Below are 21,233 nucleotides of genomic sequence, written 5' to 3'. Positions count from 1 at the left end.
TATAAAGGAAGATAGATATAAAAATCCGCGTAAAAATCGTAAAAAAATTGACCAAATTGTTTTTCAGAAAATACGCTTACGTTTCAAAATACGCGTAAAAAATCGTCGTAGTAGTGTGTCTAGTGTCACAAAGTGAAAAAATGTGAAGTATTTTTTAAGGTTTACTGGCGGGACTCTGAAGAGAGTAGAAACTTCTGCACCAGGCTTTTGTTTGACGATACCGTCGCATAATTCCGTTCGAAGCAGTTTTGCATGTCTAAGAAGACGCTGTTTCAACTGAATCGGAGGGAATTACGATCATACATAGTCAGAGAGGTCCAATGTTAACTAACTTCGTAATATTTTAAGGTCAATTTTGCCATTTTATTATCCAAATCAAATCATTCTGTCCATTTTTATGTCTATTGTCATTATGGGCGCTCAAAATCTGCTCAAAAGACGGGGTATTTAAAAAAAATCTACGCTCAAAAGACGGAGATTTCAAAAAGTTTTTGATGTTGATCAATAATATAAACTTCAATGCATGTTTAAATGTGGTTTAAAGTCAATTTTCAAAATTCCACACATTTATAAAACAATATTGAAAATTGAGTAATATTCTGTTCCTGTTCTAAAAACAAAAAACTGTATTGTACAGGGTTAAGACACTGTTGAACTAGCTTAAAAGACATTATATTTACAATTTTAACAAATATTCTCTCCCATTATCTCATTCATAGGGTCTGTCTCATTTGGAGAATAACTGAAATTAAACATAAAAGTGACATTTCAATAATTATTGAATAACCCTGCTCACAGAGCAAGATTACTTTTGACAGATATCAAATCATTTTCCATCGATGTCTTATTGGAATTGCTCGGTAGCACAAGCCATTCTTATGACCGGGTGATTTTCTAATTTTCGAAGTGTTACTTTTAAGTTTAATTCTCCAAATGAGGTCTTAGGGAAGCTCTCTCGCGGTAGAGCGCTATTTTCGTACTAAAATGCCTATGCCTCGGAATTGGGAACGAATTTCGCTTATCTCAACTGACAATCTCTTTGAAATATATCAAGGAATATTCCTACAATATTTAGTGGACCTACTATTTCCCAAATTTGAATTAGGCTCTAAATACTGAACTATTGTACAACTGAAATTTTCGCTTCTCAGTACCTCTCTCCGATGATTTGTGGCATAAAGGAACCGAATTTTGCAAAACCCAACTGACAAAAGTTTGAATTTTTCCAACGATCATTTTGATGTAATAAAATAAAATTTTGACTTCAACCAAGCTTTACAAGTTCTATACAAAAATTACCAATTCGAGAGAGCAGCCAACAGAATATTTTCTCGTGGCGCTTGGCAGGAAAGGAGCGATGAGAGCGATAGAGAGTACGTCAACTTTGTATCTAGCGTGACATTAAAAAAAGCGTATTCCTATATGCAAACACGAAGATACCATGAAATCAAATACACTGGATTCTGTTTTAACACAATTTACATTTTCTCAATTTTCTACTCATCCTAAATGTTTAACGTAATTATCACGTGATTTTTCTTTGATTTATTCTGGATTTTTTTAAACATGTTGTGAAGAGTTTGGTGGCAAATTGAAGTCACACGATCAAAAATACGAGCGAAAAAAAATCGTGTAAAAACAAAATCCTGTGAATAGGAATGAGATGAGATAAACAATTGATGATAAATAAGACAAATAAGGCAAATAAGATACAGTCAAACCTCCATGAGTCGATGTTCTATGACTCGATATCGACTCATGGAAGCAAATTATGCCATATTAAAAAATATTTTCTGGGTTACTGTGATGGTCCCTTCAAACGGCTTTCCAAAGATTTGCTATTCCTCATCTCGACATTTCCATGAGTCGATGATCCCTTCAATATGACTCATGGAGGTTTGACTGTATATAAGACAAATAAGACAAATAAAACATATTTGACAAATAATACAAACAAGACAAATATGACAAATAAAACAAATAAGACAAATAAGATAAGTTTCCCTGGAATTCCTCCGGAAGTTCTTCCTGGAATTCCACCGAAAGTGCCTCCTGGAAATCCTCCGGAAGTTCCTCCTGGAATTCCTCCGGAAGTTCCTCCTGGAATTCATCCGGAAGTTCCTGCTGAAATTCCTCCTGAAATTCCTTCGGAAGTTCCTCCTGGGATTTCTCCGGAAGTTCCTCCTGGAATTCCTTCGGAAGTTCCTCCTGGAATTCCTCCGGAAGTTTCTCCAGAAGTTCTTCCTGGAATTCCTCCGGAAGTTCCTCCTGGAATTACTCTGAAAGTTCCTCCTGGATTTCCTCTGGAAGTTCTTCCTGGAATTCCTGGAAGGAGGAACTTCCGGAGGGCTTCCTGGAGGAACTTCCGAACGACATCCTGAAGGAATTCCTGGCGAAACTTTTGAAGGAATTCCTGGCGGAACTTCGGAAGGAATTCCTGGCGGAACTTCTGCAGAAATTCCTGGAGGAACTTCCGCAGGAATTCCTGGAGGAACTTCCTAAGGAATTCCTGGAGGAACTTCCTAAGGAATTCCTGGAGGAACTTCCTAAGGAATTCCTGGTGGAACTTCCTAAGGAATTCCTGGCGGAACTTCCGAAAGAATTCCTGGCGGAACTTTCAAAGGAATTCGTAGAGGAACTTCCGAAGGAACTCGTGGAGGAACTTCCGAAGGAATTCCTGGAGGAACTTTCGAAAAAAATCCTGGAGGAACTTCCGAAGGAATTCCTGGAAGAACTTCCGAAGGAATTCCTGGCGGAACTTCCAAAGGAGTTCCTGGCGGAACTTCCGAAGGAATTCCTGGCGGAACTTCGGAAGGAATTCCTGGCGGAACTTCCGAAAGAATTCCTGGCTAAACTTCCGGAGGAATTCCAGGAGGAACTTCCGAAGGAATTTCAGGAGGAACTTCCGAAGAAATCCCAGGAGGAACTTCCGGAGGAATTTCAGGAGGAATTTCCGAAGGAATTCCTGGAGGAACTTTCGAAAAAAATCCTGGAGGAACTTTCGAAGGAATTCCTGGAGGAACTTCCGAAGGAATTCCTAGAGGAACTTCCGAAGGAATTCCAGGAGGAACTTCCGAAGGAATTCCAGGAGGAACTTCCGAAGGAATTCCAGGAGGAACTTCCGAAGGAATTCCAGGAGGAACTTCCGAAGGATTTCCAGGAGGAACTTCCGAAGGAATTCCTGGAGGAACTTCCGAAGGAATTCCTGGAGGAACTTCCGAAGGAATTCCTGGAGGAACTTCCGAAGGAATTCCTGGAGGAACTGCCGAAGGAATCCCTGGAGGAACTTCCGAAGGGCTTCCTGGCGGAACTTCCAAAGGAATTCCTGGCGGAACTTCCGAAGGAATTCCTGGAGGAACTTCCGAAGGAATTACTGGAGGAACTTCCGAAGGAATTCCTGGAGGAATTTCCGAAGGAATTCCTGGAGGAACTTCCGAAGGAATTCCTGGAGGAACTTCCGAAAGAATTATTGGAGGAACTTCCGAAAGAATTCTTGGAGGAACTTCCGAAGTAATTCCTTGAGAAACTTCCGAAGGAATTCCTGGAGGAATTTCCGAAGGAATTCCTGGAGGAACTTCCGAAGGAATTCCTGGAGAAACTTCCGAAGGAATTCTATATTTGCTTTGATATTTGATTTTTTTCGACCTCAATAGTAAGGCCGTCTAAGACACTGAAGACGGCCTTACTGTTGAGGTCGAAATACGTGTCTGACAAGGTACAATCAAGTGGTGGAATTAAATGAGATAGCACAAACTCGTCTAATGACAAGTGAAGACATTCCACTAAAAAGCTCAAAATAATTTTCTTAATCCGTATGGGAATTCTAAGCTAATACCTGGAGAAGAAGCTTTGGAGGAATTTCCGGAGGATTTAATGAAGTAATTGTTAAGGGATTTTTTTTTATTATTTGTCTTTATTAACAAGCTTTTCGGCCCTAGGCCGGCTGATCTAACGGGATTTTTAAAATTATTTCTTCCGAAAGAATTCCCAAATAAATTCCAGAAGTAATTCCAATTAGAAGTTCCGAGGATATTTCTTAACCTCCAGGAATTCTTTCGTCAATTTTTGCAAGAATTTTTTCAAAAATTCATACAAAAAATATTAAATTGGTGAAAAATCCTTTTTTTTAAGAGAAATCTTAGCGTATATGTTCAAATTTGAGGAAAAATATTCAATTTGGTGTGTTATGTGCCCCAGTTAAACTTCGCCAGTGTTCAAGTCAACAAGAAACAAATTCTTTCCTTCTTCAATTGTAAGAAGAGTTGTTTGACAGCTTTTTTGTGACTCACTGACGGCACATGACATATGCATTAAACATTCTTGCATTAAAACGTGTATTTACTTGATAGGCTACAGCTCTTCGATGAACCTACGCCGATAAACGTGTATTTACGACTCCTTAATTGAACCTTTGAATAAATTATGTGAATACAGCAAGAACATAATTCCCTGATAATTCCAGGTTTTCCCAGGGAGTCGACACCCTGATCATGGCGTTTATTGAGAAAATTCACTTTTTTTACCTGTTTTCCGTTGGTTCCTCCGGAAGACCAGTATGTGATCCATTGGACATAAAAAATGTCCTCTATGGTAGTAGGAACACGGCAGGTATTTCCGTCCATCGTCGTAGGGGCTAAAACCAACGAAAGCAACGTGCATTTGCTAAAACTCCACTATAGCAGAACGTTTCTCCTGAGCTTACGATTTGGTACGTATGAGTTTTACAAAAAAGCGTCTCTTTTATTGGTTTTCGAGACTATGACGAACAGACGAAAATACCTGCCTATCTATTCCATTTATATTTTTCCTGAAAAAATCACGTTGTTATGAAAAAACGGATTTTTGTACTTGTTGTACTTTTTACAACATGTGAGTTCTCGTGTTATGAAGGTTTAAACGAGTCGCGGAAGGTTAAGGAAAAGCTTATTTTTTCAGTAATATTAATGCAACCAAGTACATTTCGTTGAATAATTCTTCTTTTTATTCAATTGGCATTGAGTCCTATAACCAGGCAAATGTGTCTTACAGCTTATTATTCTGTGACTGTGATGGTTATTAGCCAAGCTAACATTTATGCATTCGTATACCATACAGCCAGCACGAATACTTTCAGATCCAGGTAAGTCGTCAGAACTTACCACACAGAAAATATCCTTGACTGAACCAGGATTTCAAATTGGCTCTTTCAGCATGGTCTGCTTATAATAGCCACGTATGTTACCGCTGGAAACGTCTCTAAGCAATCCACCCCACTCGCAAAAAATAGGTTCAAACCAACCAACCGGTTTAAACAACAATCAATTTTTTAGTACACGAATTATGACAAAAACAGAATTTCTTTTTCAAATTACCATATTATTTTTTTTTGTCAAATGTCAATTTTTCTGACTTCTTAGATTTTTTTCTTAGATAAGCAACTGGTTGATCCATATAAAAATTTAGACATGATTTGAATGATCATTAATTATTCTACCACAGAAAAAAAATCGTTCCACCTACCTATGAATTTGCGTAGCACCGGGTGGTACACGTTGCTGAAATGACATCGTTGGAGGAGGCTGCGGCGAAGGGCCAGTGTCGGCCCTCTGGCCTGGTGGCCCAACCTGCTGCACAGAACGTATAGCCGCTTCCATCTCATTCCGAAGTCAGCATATTTTTCCCCAGTTGTTCACACAGTTGATTGATTGGAAAATGCAATTTTTGCTCTTCTTCTTCTTCTTCTTTGGCTTCTCGTCGCCTTGAAGTATAATTATTTCTCTTCACCACTACCTTCATTCAAGCTCGGCTACCAAAAACTGTGACACTCACGAGCTTCATCATCATTTCACTTTTCGGGGAACATATTCCCCAGTAGACAACCTGCTGTTACGCGACTTATGCTTTTGCCAATTCACCACACTCCTCATGGGCTGCTAATTTTATATTTTTTATCACTAAAACAGCAGATTTTTTTTCTTCTCTTCATTAAGACTGATTTCGCTTCTTACATCCACTTCCCACACAATCAGTGAAAGGCGCACAATTCACTTCATTATTTCAGATTGGTACGCAATAGCTACTATGTTTAGAAAACTAGCCGAATTTCACATATACCAACTTTTTTTTTTCTTGTGGGGAGCTTCTCACTATACACATTTATTTACAGAATTTCATTATTTACACATCCATTACACAATCACGGCTGCGTTTCATCGATGTCGTCCGGCAGGACACATCATCCTTCCGTGAAACGGTGTGCGATTGTTTCCGTTAATTGCAACAACGAAATAAAGAAGAAAACCACCCGGAATCACCGTCTGCACCTGCAAGCAAGAAAAAAATCCCGCGATTAAAAACATATATCTATCACGGCACCGAAATGTGATAAGTTTCAGACCACGCGAGAAGTGTGATTTCCGTGACTCAGCACAAATCCGCATAAACCCCGTATTCCCGAGCCCCGTAGCCCGAATCAAATCAGATCGGATCGGGTCCGGTGGGCCAAAAGGCAGGCAGGCAAGGCAGGCAGACAGGCAAGAGTTGCGTTCACGAATACATGGGGTATCAAACTTGTTTATCCGATAGTCACACAATTATGGTCTTCTTTTCGTTTGCACCTTTTTTCTTCTCTTTTGCAACTTTCTTCCACTATTTTTCAGTTTCGGGGTCATCCGAATGGCGGGACTGGCTGACTGGCCAGGCACCTTCTCTGACTGTGTTTTCTCTGAACCTGATGGCTTCCACCGCGCGTTCCACTCTCGCTGGCTACCCTCCTCTCGGCGAAGTGTTGTTATTTTTCCCATTTATTTTTCAGGTTTCTTCTTTTCACCCTACCTTCCTCCCTCGTTCGCGTTGATTACCGGGAGCTCCGTTCTTTTCCAGTCCGGGCTCGTTTTGTTCCCCTATTCTTCTTCTTCTTCTTCCTCTTGCTGTTGCCACTGAAACGCCATAAAACTCCAGGAACGAGATCCTATGGCGTTGCCTTTTCTTGGCATCGAATTGTTCCACGAAACAGATTTTTTCAGCAGAGTGTAGGAACATTGCCTTTTCCAGTAAGAACCGGAATGTTTGTGCCGGAGAGCTAATGTGCCATAGAGACAGAGAGAAACAAGTTCACGAAGAACGAATATTGAGGACGGGAGAAAAAGGCTGAAACGATGATGGAAACGTAGTGGAGGCAAACAGTGCTGTAGTTGTGAATAGAAATCGAGATCTGTGCGAAAAGGTCTGACCATATTTCGCGATGGTTTCAAGATGATATGTTTTTCAATTTCGATCAAGTGTTCTCTCATAATTCCCACCTGCATCTAGTCATACCAGCATGAAATAAGCAGATTTATATTTGATTTGTTAATCTAAACATGAGACAGAAGTAATTTTGTGTTAGAAAATTACATAAATAAATAAATAGATGGTATTTTATAATACCTGCTAATATTATAACACTGTTCAGTATCTTCAATTGAACTGTTTAGGAAGAACTATTTTCGATTGGGCCTTTTACGTGCTATTTAAACAAAATTTAATATATATTTCAGGAAACCTTGTTCCATGTTTAAGGTGAAACTGTCCAGAACATAAACTAAATTGCCTCGCATTTTCAGAGGTACCGTCAACTGGGGGGAAGATGATCATTGAGGTGAAGATGATCATTTGATATGTCAGTCAAAAGTGCCAAATTTTTTATGAAACGGTAGTCAACAATATTCTCCGTTCAAGTAATGTTACCGCTAGGTAGAAATCCGAGTTTTTCGATTATAATCATGAAAATGTATTTTGTGGAAGAAAGAGAGATATAGTCATAAATGACGCTATTTTCGTTACAAATATTGGCTTCTTAGACTTCTTTACGTAGTAAATTCAACATTCATACAAATAACATAGTGTATTTTGACTACTAGGTCATAATGGTTTTAGTAGAGCTGTCTTGATCAACTTCACCCCAAACCAGATTATTCAAAAAATGTGTGATAATTTAATTTATTTAAATAAATGCGAAGGCATTTCAGAAAACTAAAGTTGTTGATTATTGCAACGTATAGCAGTACATGTTTTGAAAATATTTGTTCCGATTTAAAATGTAAACACACATTGTTATTGCATGTTTTGTCTTAAAAATGATCATCTTCCCCCCAGTTGACGGTACCAATCTTAACAAAAACACAACGAATAACTCTCATGTTGCTGCTCGTTGCTTCAGTATTGATAGTGGTGCCCAGGAAATGCGAGGTAAAAAAAACTTCGATTCCGAAAAGTTCGTCCTTTAGTTTTATAAATGTCATAAACAATGACAAGTAAACACAGAATGACTTACCAAAAAGACCTACTTCAGAGAAAATTAAAAAATAAACCTAAATAATCCACATAGCAGTGATCATGCCACTCTCGTTTTAATTGATACACTTCGTTTTAATGTAATTGTAATGTATTAACTATACGTGGACCTGTTAGTTACCTTTACATCAGGTCAAGGAAGATGCATACCAATAAAAATTGCCTACTTTTTCTACGTAACTAATTGAAAAACCCACCATTTTCTCCATAACTTCCCGAATAATTAACTGGTCGTTATCAAATTCAATTCAAAACTAGACTTTGTCCTCTGTCGAATGCAACGATGCAACATTGTTACGAGAAAATCGGGTACGGATTACTATACGATTTTGATAGGAACCAATTTTAAACCTGAAAAACTGGAATTTGATTCTGATGATCCGACTCAATCGATTCCTCAGGAAATGTTTCCTGAGATTCACCACAGTCTTGCGAAATGTCGTGACCATCACCAGGTGATCCGAAATGAAAACAAAAACCACCACGCTTTTAAATGATGTTCTTTACTGACAATCACTGCAGGCGCATCGTGAAATGTAGAAGCTGACGCGTGAGTACCCAGACTGACAACCACGAGCTGAGAGCCATAAAGAGCATCAGGTCGGTCAGCTATCAAAAGTGCAGGTGAGCACCGTCATTGATTGATTTTGTTGTCGTTTGATTGGAATGACGTCGTTTTTTAATTGATAAATTGGATAAATCAATAGTTAAGTTAAGGGTTCATTCAAAAATTTCATAACGCTAAAATGGGCCTGGGGGCTTAAAGCCCCACCCACCCTCTCGTAACGTATTTTTGTATGGGAGGGTTCTGAAATTTGTATGGGCCGTATTTGTGAATGGCTCTAACTAAGTTTTACCAATTTGATCCAGACTATCTTTTGAAAAGGCCAAATTTTTTTATTGATTTTTTCAAATGGATACAATCAAAAACGACGCATCCTACAAAAAATTTTATATGGGTGACTATCGCAAAATCAGTCAAAGTTTCTAATAAAGATATAGGAAACAATTCAAATTGAGCCTTACACTGAAAAAAAATCAGTTTTAACAGTTTCAAAAATTAAAACTCGATTTGCGAAAAAACGCTTTTTTTGATTTGTATGAAATTGTGTCTCAAGATAGGTGATTATGTTCCCTACCAACCGTCCATACATCGCAAGCTTGACACTTTTAAGGGAAAAAAGTTTTTCTAACAAAAATTTTTGAAACTGTTGAAACTGATTTTTTTTCAGTGTAGGGCTCAATTTGAATTGTTTCCGATATCTTTATTAGAAACTTTGACTGATTTTGCGATAGTCACCCATTCAACATTTTTTTGTAGGATGCGTCGTTTTTTAATTGTATCCATTTGAAAAAATCAATAAAAAAAATTTGGCCTTTTTCAAAAGATAGTCTGGATCAAATTTGGAAAAACTATGTATGTACTTTTCTTTTAATAGCACCTCTTAAAATATTGCACAAAAAGTCAATATAAACAATAAAGACACTTAAATGTTCCCAAAATTCTATTTTGGCTTCATGCATTTTATAACAGCAAAAATCCATTAATTCCGCTAAGTGGATTATTCCATTGCTGTCGAGCGTTGATTTCGAACCAAACACCGCATAGGTCAAGTGATCATCACGATAGTCAAGATGACATGGATATGACAACCACAACATCAGGAAAGTTTTCCTATCATTCATGTTGGTGATCACAGGCAGAAGAAGTGAAGACATGGTGAGTGACCATGCGCTAGTTGCTAAAATGTCACTTTCATGGTGATCGTTACACCAAGCATGTGAGATCCACATTGAGCATCACAATTGAGTACTTGACACATGACCTGGATTTTGTTATTGTCACGCTTTGCGTGACTTGTACGGTGACACTTTGCAGCACTGTTCACCACAAAAATATTTCCAAAATTCTTTCGGTAAACGCCAGAAATTCCTCTCAACATTCATCTTGGAAATTCCTACGGAATTTGAAAAAAATAACTCATAGACTAATTTCTTATCAAATGGGAATTCCAACGATAATTTTTACGAAAATATATCTAAAAATTATTCTTTAAATAGAAGCGCGCTATTTCGCATAAGGTTATTTGTCAAAACGGTATTTGGCAACGATATTTGATGTTGAATTCTGTTTTAAAAAGTCCCAACCTGAGTACTGTCAAAACGTTTATTAAAATAATTAGATTCGTTTAAGCTAATTTTAAATCTAGTTGTTCAATGCATTTCCGCACATAAATTCCTTTGATTTAAATCCAGTGCACAGGTAGATAAAGGTTAGGAAAACGCCACTAGTTTTAAATGAAGTTAAACCGGTACCGTTGTCTAGAATCTGCATAAAAATACTTTTGCAATTTGTTTAGGAAGTTATCCAGAAGATGATTTGAGATTTTCCCCACAGATTGTGTCCTAAATTTTGTCGGAATGGATGGATGGATGGAATTAATTTGGAAATTCCTCCTGAAACCCGTACAAAAAAATCCGCTAAGAATTGTCAAAAAAGTAAAAATACCGAAGATAATAATATAATATATTGGAATAATAAGTAAGTAAGTAAGTTAAAGATTTCTTCCAGTAACTCCCTAGAAAAATTTGATTTGAACGGAAATATATTGGTCTTGATTATTTAAGGAGTTCTTCAAAAAAATTCGAGAATTCTTCCAAAAAAATTTTTTTTTGGGATTTCCTTCGGCATTTCTGCCAGAAATTCGTTCCGTAATTCTTTCTCGTGAATGTATTGCTTGGCGATATGTTTCAAAAATTCCTCAAATAAATCTTCCAGGCATTCCTCCATATTTTGTTCCAGAAATTCCTTCCGGATGAACTCTTTTGGTAATTTTTCTAGGAATATAAATATTTTCTCCAGGGCTTCTTTCAAAAGTTCTTCCAACACTACTTTTGAAATTATTTCCAGAAATTCGTCCGAAAATTCATCCAGTAGTTCCTCCAGGAATTCCTACGGAATTTCCTTCAAAACTTCCTGACGGAACTTTCGGAGGAATTCTTAGAAGAACTATCAGAGGAAACCTTGGAATATCGGAGAAATTCCTGGAGAAACTTTCGGAGGAACTTCTGAAGGAACTTCCGGATGAAACTGAAGCAACTTTCAAAAGAATTGCTGAAAGAACTTCCAGAGGAATTCCTGAACAAACTTCCGGAGGAATTCCTGAATAAGTTCCGCATGAATTTCAGTACAAGCTCGAGACGAGCCAGCCTCGGTCTCGATAATAAAGACGAAAAAAGTACAAGCTTTCGTAGGAATTTCAGAACAAAACTTCCGGAGGAATATCTGAAAGAATTTCCGGGGGAATTGATTTATAGGAACTTGCGGGGAAATTGCTGAAGAATACTTGGAGCAAATTCCTGAAATGAACTTTCGAGAGAATTTCTGAAAGAACTCCCGGAGGAATTACTCGAAGAATTTCCGTAGTAAAGAACTTCTGAACAAAATCTTTTAAGGAATTTTGAGTTATTTTTAGTTGAAACTTTCTTATGTTTTCCTTGTCGGACTTTACTTGAAAGAATAGGAATTTCAGGAAAAAAAACTAGAAAATATCGAGAATTAATTTCTAGAAGATTATTAGGAGAATTTTCCGAAAAGAAAGAACATTTTCCAAATCCTGGAGGATATTTAATACAAGCTTCTGAGTAATTCTCAGGAAGAAAAATGCTTGCAGGAGTATTGATTGATGTTTCAATATAATTAGACACATATATCGACCCAAAAATAAATTTCGCTTTTCGCAAAAATCAGTTGACTCAGTTCGACAAACTGAGCACATGTCTGTCCGTCCGTGTGTATGTCTGTATGTATGTGCACAAAAAATGGGAAAAATTGTTAACAACTTTTTATATAGTAATCCTTAACCGATTTTTTCGCAACAAGCATTCGAAAAGTGGTAAAGCCTTGTCGTTCGCTACTGAATTTGATTACGATCGGTCATTGCGTTTAAACGTTATAATGAAAATAGTGAACCAAACCAAAAAGGTGGGTGTGTTGGCTAAATGCGAGGAAGGCAGTACCACTATTAGGTGGTTTAATTTGGGTTTTTTATTCAGGGTTCGGGTTGGCACTGACTCAGGTTTAAAAACGAGTTCGACATTAGATTCTTTATTTGGAAGTGAGCGTTTGTCTGGAATAAGTCAAAGGTGAATGTGATTCCTTCCTCGGATGTAGGTTTGCCGTTTCGTTTAACCTTTATTTTTCGAAAAATTACTATTTTCATCTTATTTTTATCAGAACATGTCCTCGGTGCAGAACGATCTTCTTTATTTTAGTGGTTTAGCGGTTCAAAATTATGCCAGATGTCCATTATGTCAAATGTCGTTATGTCAAATGACACTAACCCTTTCTTATATTCGTCTAGTAATTCCTTGAATAGATTCATTCCGATAATTTCTGGACGAATTCATAATTCATTCTCCAAAAAATGATAGGGACTTAATCCGGAGGAATTCTGAAAGGTATTCTAGGAAGAATTAACAAAATAAATGCTAGAAAAACACTAAAAGGAATTCCTGGATGGAATCCACGAAGAGAAATTTTAAAAGGCATTCACAAACTAATTTTTGACAGAGAAAATTTGGATTATAGCTTAGGAAGAATTCCCGAAAGATATATCTGCATGTATATTTGTACTGCCCCCTCCCCCTGTTGCAAGATTTCAAATCTCCCTCTCTCAGAATTTGTGTCACATTACAATCTATCAAATACATAACTCCCCCGTTCCCCCTTCGAACAAAAATCAGCAAACATACTCTTATTCGGATATAATTCGCCAGGCCGTTAACGGAGTCTGTGAAGTACATGGGCACCCGTCACAGTATATGTCTCTTGCTGCGTCAAGCTGGGCTCTGAGGCCGATGCTATAGTGAACGAGAATAGAAGAGACGCGACGAGTTGGAGATTAGAGAAGTGACGAGGCAAGCGTTCTGTGACATACTAAAAGCGTTTGTAGAGTCTATGCAAGACGTTTATATTTTATATTTTTGCTGGATTACTTCAACCAAACACGTAACTAAGAACTACTCCGATGTCTAGCGTCAAAGCATCACATAGCCAGCCTCGTCGCTTCGACGAACTCTTCTATTCGTTTTTGGTATGCCAGGTTGAGATGCATCTGAACACAAGAACGCGTGTTCGTGTTCAAAACGTTCTGAACACTGCACACTGTTCAAGAGCACTGGCCTAACTTAGCAACTTGTATCTACAACTACTACATTGTAGAAAACAAATTCATGTGACGGCATGCTACACATTTTTCGGCTAGTAACGGAACACGTGGGCATCTAACTGATAGAAATCAAGCATGCTCGTATGTTTTTGTATAGTTCCAAATCTAAGGAATCTTAGTGACCATGATCGTTTTGCTTGCGTATCGACCTAGTGCACACTGAACTGTGTTCAGAGTTCAGAGAAAACCAAGAACACCAAGGTGCGCTCTTGGCTCATATTCTGTTCAGGATGGCATTACCAGGGCTAGGTGATTTCCATAGAACAGTTATACGAGTCAGCTAAATTTCCAGCGCTAACTTTTCCTTCGTCTCACAACTTCGCTTTGTCTGTGTCCTCAGCCTGACGTGGTTCACCCTTCACCCGAGCAACTCGTGGGAACAAAATTACAAGTTCGAAAACAAAAACATCAACTTACAAGGGGTTTGAGACGTTAGCGATTAGCTGGACCCCTCCACTGCAGTGCACTGGCAAGGTCACCTCAGAGAGAGCCTTTTAAGAACTACAATTAGAACCTTGACGAACATTCCGGATGGGATTGCGTCCTTGCTTGATAATCACTCGAAAAACAGCCGGAACTTTTAGCAGACTGTACTGGTCGCAGCGGCAAAGCAAGAGTGAAAGTACCTGCTGGAAACCTTTCTTAGGCAAAGGAGTTGATGGTAAGCCAGGTTGCGGAGTTGCAACAACGCATAGCCGCCACCGGTGCAACTCCTAAGCTGAGTAAGATGGTGCAGGTTGTCGACCTGAAGAAGATTAGAGAGCCGCCCTTATTAAAAGGTGCTGTAGTTCGTCAAGAGGAGGGTCCACCCTGGAGGGAGATCGTGAATCCCGATAAGGCGAAGGCTAAGTTCAGTAAGGTCGAGCAGGTTCCGAAGTTTGTCGGAAGGAGAGGCCTACCTTGGAGGGAGGTCGTCAATTCCAGAAAGGCGAAGGCCGAAGAAAAAAAACAAAAACTGCTAATGGTGCATTAAACAGAAGATGCGGCAAACCACGAGATACAGGCGAGGCAATCATCGTCAAATCTGACTGTAAGAGCTATGTCGAAGTCTTGAAGGCCATGACAGGCGGAGCTCTCTGACTTAGTAGAAGATCTCAGGACGCGCAGGACGCAGAAGAGTGAGTTGAAAAATTCCGTGTAAAAGTTGACCGAGGATGTACTGGTACTATATGAGATTACCGAAATACGAGTTCTGGTCGATGCACTGCGGGATTAGAAGTGGAGATTTAGGACACCGCACTTCGGTAACGAAGAAATTTTTTTGGATCACATGTGGTCTCGATTCAAGTACCCCTTGTGGACAAGGTGAAGCTGAAGGTGGGGTAGTCAGTATGCCCAGTAAGCATACACCAATCACTTTAGGCCTGTTTCAAGTGCTTCGGTTATGAGTATGAGTCATTTGTCTATAAGGGACCGGGCTGTAGTAAGCTATCCCGGACATCTGGAGCTAGAGGACTTGCATCTTCTAGGTTATACCAAGGTGTTTGATCTGCGAAAACAACAAACACCCCTTCGGTAGACAGGCCTGTCTGGTCTTAAGACGGGCCCAAATATGCAGTTAGCACAGTTGAACTTAAGTTACTGCGCGGGAGCTCAAACGCTGCTACAACAGTCGGATACAGAGATTAAAACTGATGTTGCCTTGCTGTCCGTCTCGTACCGCATCCCTGCTGAATATTTATTGCGGCAAAGTTAGCCGACTTAAAACCGGTCGTTACAGCAAGTGACTTCAACGCCCATGCGTTGAGGCAGTTGTCTGGGCAGTCGTTTCACAAACGCCAGGGATGATATCCTACTAGAAACGCTCGCGAGGTTCAATGTGGTTCTTCTGAACGACGGCCATGCATTGACATTCAGAGGATCAAGAGTCGTATATCGATGTAACATTCTACAGGTTGGAAGACCGAACCTGGATTGGGGTTAAGAAAATTATTTTGAGCTTTTTAGTGGAATGTTTTTACTTGTCATAAGACGAGTTTGTACAAAACACGTATCTGTCAAGATACAATTAAGTGGTGGAATTTCAATGGGATTGTACAAACTCGTCTTATGACAACTGGATTGGGGGTTGTAGATGGGTCTATGACTAGCGAGTTAGAGAAGTTCGCTTCAATATTGACTATAACACTCGTAGAACCACAAGGCAGACTACCATCGAGGAGGAAATCGCATTTGATTCCGAGCTACTCGCAAAGGTACTGCGCTAGAAGGTTACTACGGAATAAGTGGTGAGTAATTAATCGCCATACTAAAGAATGAATACCCATGAGAAGTCTCCGGAGTTGTTGGCCAGGCTAGTGGAAAGGTTTGTTTCCGACACACGATTTGTCGATTTGGTCTCCTACAACGCCGAGTCTGACTATATAGTACCGCTAGTGACAAACGATGAACTTATCGCTGCTGCAAAAAGCAACTTGAAACCGGACCTTGAAAGATACCGGGTTCAGATGTGATCCCAAACCTTGTTCTCAAACAAGCAATACTTGCTGATCTGGATATGTTTGGGATTTGCCGAAGGTATCTTCCCAAACTGTTGGAAGAGGCAGAAACTGGTAATATTGTGCTATTGGCTTATCAAGTAATCAGTTCGTTTTCTGGAAAAGGCGATCTGCTGTTGATGTAATACTGACCGTCACGGACACAGCAAAGTTCGTGCGGGGATTAAATGGGCGTGGCATTCGGTACTGTGCATTGATTACACAAGATGTAAAAAAATGCTTTCAACAGTACCAAGGGGGAAGCTATAGCTGACTTCCTCCATCATTTTAAAGTTCCAGACTACCTGTACCCGATCCTGAGGAATTATTTCTAAGATTGAATACTGTTGTACGACACCGATGCTGGTCGGCAATAGATTGAAGTATCTGCTGGGATTCCACAGGGATCGATCCTCGAACTGGTACTGTGGAACATCATGTAAGATGGAGTGTTACGTCTGTTATTCCAGCCCGATCAAAAAATAGACGGGTTTGTGAATGACATAATGCTAGAGGTCGCTGGAGACAGTCTCGAGTAGGTGAAAAACTGGCTGAACTCCAGGATACTTGTGTTAGCGCACCAAAAGACAGGTCAGCGGTTGAAATTCAGACAAAGTACACCGGCTGATGTGCCTGAGGGTGACAAGTCGTTGCCAAGATGATACCATTTGGCGTATTCTGCTTGTTAGCGGCATGGATACAACCCCAGACAACCACAATCAGTAATTAAGTTACTTCTGTATTGAAAATGGTTTCCTGTTCCATGAACAGATAGAAGGTATAGACGAGACGGCTTTGATCTAGAGTTGGGCCAATCATTGTAGTGCAATACTGCCCATGATCTCATAGTTGACGTAACAACCATTGCAGTTCCGCACGCATTTCGAATAATTTAGGGACAAAAATCGCACATTTAAAACATTTCAACCCGTAAACACTTGAATGAAGTCTGGAACAAGCAACGTATCAATGTTGAAGCGGTAGAATTACTTTAGTAAACGCGTAAAACATCAAATTCGCTGAAATTTTGAATGGTTGATACGTCAACTATGAAATCATGGGCAGAATAGTAGTGCATTTTTTTATTGGGTGATATTTTAAAAAAGATTCCCGAAGGAAATCCTTCAATGATCCTCAGAAACTAATCCCAGGAATTAAAACTAAACTGCAATTCAGTAAAAAAAAAATCGGTTTGATTACCATTTTTCGAAGAAAATTTCCGTTTTTTCAGTAATTCCTTTTGAAAAACTATCTCGTTTTTTTTTTCAGTAGTTCCTCCTCTGCGTTACAGAATTTCTCCAAAATAAAAGTACCTTTGTTATAATAATCGTTGTAAATACTACATAAATAAATATCATAAGTTGCAACAATTCCGACACAGATAAGTCATCTTCCTGGTCGGAATCTCAGACTACAACCATGCGCAAAACACGCCTGGGTATAGCTCCGTTATTTTTTCTTCGGTGTGCAAAGTTTGTCTGCAAAAACCAACGCACATTTCGTTTTCATCATTTATTGCCTCCAATTTGCCCACTCCTCCGCCCAACTGGCACCCAAACTCCTCTCATCAATGCGCAAAAATACGGTTGAAAAGATTCCGGTCGGTCGATTCTCTTGGAAGGACGAAGTAAACTACTAAAAGCGAAGGTCCGCAAGAAAATTGCAACAGCTAAGTAAGCGACCGAAGAAAAAAAAATAACAGCTTCGTCCATCGTCTTACCACCATACCAGCCAGTCGTGGCATTCGCACCAAGAGTGGAGTCGGCATAGCGATACGAATAATGTGCTGTGTGTGTAGCCAACCGACCACAGGCACTTGCCCGTCACCGTGAATAGTAAGCAGCACAAGCAGCAACATCATCGCCCCAAAAGCCCCACAACATGCTGGAACGATGTCGGTTAGAGCAAGAATGAAGCGAAGCCCGGTGCTATGGAAAGTCCTTGGAAGTCGGCCATTTTGTTGAAATGTTTACAAAGATGACGAAGACGACGACGACCATAATGACGTTGACTGTTATTTTGGTTCACTATTTTTTATACATTAGATATTTATTTCAAGCATCAATTAGGCACGTACATTACACGCGCCGCCGGCCGACGATGACCCGTCCGTCCCCGCACGCAAACAAACGGCGCTGAGCTTGCCCTCGCTTGGCAATTCCTGTTTGTGCCAAGCTTGAGCCACGAATGGGAAGCACATGTTTTGTGAAAGGCCGCAGCGGCGAACGCCGCGCCGTTTGCTGAACTTGTTCCGAGGCCCCAATAAAATGGATTCGATGTATCGAATAATAATACCGAGAAACGCACCCGTCGTCGCGCCACGGATCGGTTGCCGATTTCTCAAGTCCAAAACGATTTCGCCGTTGGACACTCGATGGTCGTTGGACCGCGGTGCGTGCCGAACGTTTCCAGCGACATCACAGCCGCGTTGACTTGTGCGTGTGGTGCCGGTGCGGAATAAAAGAACGCAATCAACTCGCATGAGTCAGTCAGATTGTTGTACCCTTCATCCTTCTACACACAGACAGACTACCGGCATTGTCGTTCGCGTTAATAACCAGAGCACATGGAGTGACTTGAGGAAAAATCATAACAATTCTAAAACATTCGGGCAGAAGGTCAGGATGACAAGCAGCGGTGTGTACGTGACACGAGGATGAATCTTCGGCGATTACGTTTGAATCCATTTTGTACATCACCCAAGAATGACAAATCATCAACGTTGCCGAATGTTTGTGGTATTCGAAGAAAAATATTAGAAAAATAATTTCATTACTTAGAAGTTCAAAATTTGTATAATTAATTATCACTATTTCGACTAAAATATGTCGTATGGAAACCACGTTTGAAGATTTATAGAAACTTTTTTTTCAAATAGGCGTAACTATATTTGACCTTGAAATTTGAAACATACAATACTCTCTATATTCAGCATATAGTATGTGTAGTGTAACTAACGTTACTACCAGATAAATTGCAATCCATACTTTCTTCTGGGCACATTAGTTGACGAAAATAGTTTGAGTGAAGCGCACAATAGTTGTTTTGAAAACTAAAGTCAAATTACTCCCATTTGAAAAAATCCCTTGAATTGAATCTTTTTATTCAATTTTATTTTGCTTTCCAAAGAGTCCTTGGCAACAAACAATGCTTGTCCGACCGGTCCAATTTTTAATAGCAAAAATGGCAATCAATGGGACCGAATTCCTCGTCGAGTAGAAGTGAACAATGACAAGTTCCATAAAGTGTGCACAATATTTGTACATACACACATACAGACATCACCTCAATTCGACGAACTGAGTCGATTGGCATATACCACTGTGGGTCTCCGGACCTTCTATCAGAAGTTCGTTTTTTGGGGTGATATTATAGCTTATTGGTACATCTTTGTTGCAGGAGAAAGGCAAAAACATGAATAATCGCTTTAAAATTTTTGATCAACAAATGTAGTAACAGAGAAATCTAAAGATTTTGGTCTGGTCTTATGAGCGTTTAGTATATTTCTAGACCAACATTTGAAAAGGGCGTAACAGCCAAAATTTATTCTTTTTGATTCTTCGTCTACATATATAGCTTTATATGTGGACGAAGAATCATAAGGAATAAATTTTGGTTGTTACGCCCTTTTCAAATGTTGGTCTAGATTTGTACATTTGGAGTGAGTGTGATTTTTTTTAGTTCCTTCGATTTTTTCTTCAGGAATTCCTTCTAAAATTTTAGGACGAAATTCTAGGAATTTACGAACGAATTCCTGAAGGGACTTCGCAAGGAACACCAGTGATAGTTTCCGACATTCCTAAACTTCTTCAAGAATTCCTTTGGATATGCCTCCAAGAACTCCTTCAAAATTTGCTCCGGGAAATCGGAAGCACATTCAGAAAATCCTTTGAAAATGGGCCTTTCCCGTCAATTTTTTTTACTCAATCGATTCTTTAATTTATTCACCTCTCACCATTTTAAAAATTAAAAACAAAAAATCTAAAAGGTGTTATTTTTGAAGTTTGGCCAAACATTCGTCCGATTTTACACCAACATCAACAAACTGTTCAGACCGGTTTACACTTGCAGCACTTTATCAGTTTTTGTGTGCGATTTGCAAAATAGTTAACCCTTTCCCGCTAACGACTTTTTTCAAAGATTTCAATAGGAAGTAGTCATTTTTGAGAAAACAAGCTAGAACAATAGTTATTTGGCAAAGCTGAAATAAGAGTGAAACGAAAAAAAAATTTGGTTTTAAATCAATAATTACTTGCTTTTTTCAACCAATTGGACACGAAATTGATTATACAGGGGTTGGACAGTTTTGGAAAACTGGTTTAAATTCATGTTCAGACCGCTGGATACCGGAAATAATCCGGATTATTTGAGGGCATGTCAAAAATTCTATTTTTGAGCGCGTAAATATTTGAATCACAATTGTTCTAGACTACCGTCATACGCATATTTGTCCCATATTTAAAAAGATTTCCTAAGTACATGGGACAATTATGCGTGGAACGGCAGTAGAGGTGTGTGCCGGTCCGAAAATCGTCGGTGGCGGTGGAGTTTTTACGTCTTCAGAAGAAATCATCTACAAGAAGAGATCTATTTTTGTGGTAAGTTGTCATTAGGGTGGCCCTTTTGTGACAAATTATGTAAAATGTATTTTTAAAATCTTTCAAATTAGGGGGTCGTACTGTTCTACAAAGTTGTAGAAAATTTAATTCTAATTCTAAGCATTTTTGCCAAAATAATATCAATTTTATCTCATACAGGTAATGTTTTATGACAAAATTACTAAATTTAGATAGGGTGGTGCCGAAAAACCAATTTTCAGCTTCTACTTTTTTCAATTCAAATTATTTTCAAAGAATGTCAAAGCAGAACTTCGAGTGCAAATTCTAAAGGATTGCCCGCTTTTTTATAACTTTATATCGTGTTTTAGGATTTCCGTTGAAAGTCTAAGAATTTCTCATTGAAAAAATAATGTTTGAACGAAAAAGAGTCGTTTGACAGGAAGCCATTGGACCGAAAGCCAAATGAATCATTTGTTTGAGAAACTGCATAGGTCCATTTTACACAATTTCGAGAAAATAACAAGAAACTGTTTTTGAACTAATTGGCAACGAACCTTTCGATTTCTTCGATACAGATCAATAGTTTTTGGCAAAACTCAACACCCTGGGGAACTTCCAGTGCAAAAACTGTAAGCAGTACTCCATAATTGCTC

General features: G+C 39.1%; 1 protein-coding gene across 7 annotated transcripts in view; it reads right to left on the bottom strand.

Moving 5' to 3' along the window:
- The window catches only part of LOC134228053 (uncharacterized), a 229,213-nt gene that overhangs the window by 187,556 nt on the left and 20,424 nt on the right, over positions 1–21,233 (bottom strand). For 6 of the 7 annotated variants that reach the window (XM_062709817.1, XM_062709815.1, XM_062709814.1 and 3 more), the window contains exon 2: positions 5,500–6,302. In XM_062709817.1, coding sequence (XP_062565801.1) covers positions 5,500–5,633 — 134 coding nt within the window. In that variant the 5' untranslated portion in view covers positions 5,634–6,302. Of the gene's footprint in view, positions 1–5,499; positions 6,303–6,376; positions 6,519–21,233 lie in introns of those variants that run through there. The other variant, XM_062709816.1, reaches the window with a different exon arrangement.

Source organism: Armigeres subalbatus, chromosome 3 (assembly GCF_024139115.2).
Source record: "Armigeres subalbatus isolate Guangzhou_Male chromosome 3, GZ_Asu_2, whole genome shotgun sequence".
In the NCBI taxonomy this organism is placed as follows: Eukaryota; Metazoa; Arthropoda; class Insecta; order Diptera; family Culicidae; genus Armigeres; species Armigeres subalbatus.
The sequence above is the reverse complement of the archived record's forward strand: the minus strand, read 5'-3'. Positions and strand labels throughout refer to the sequence as shown.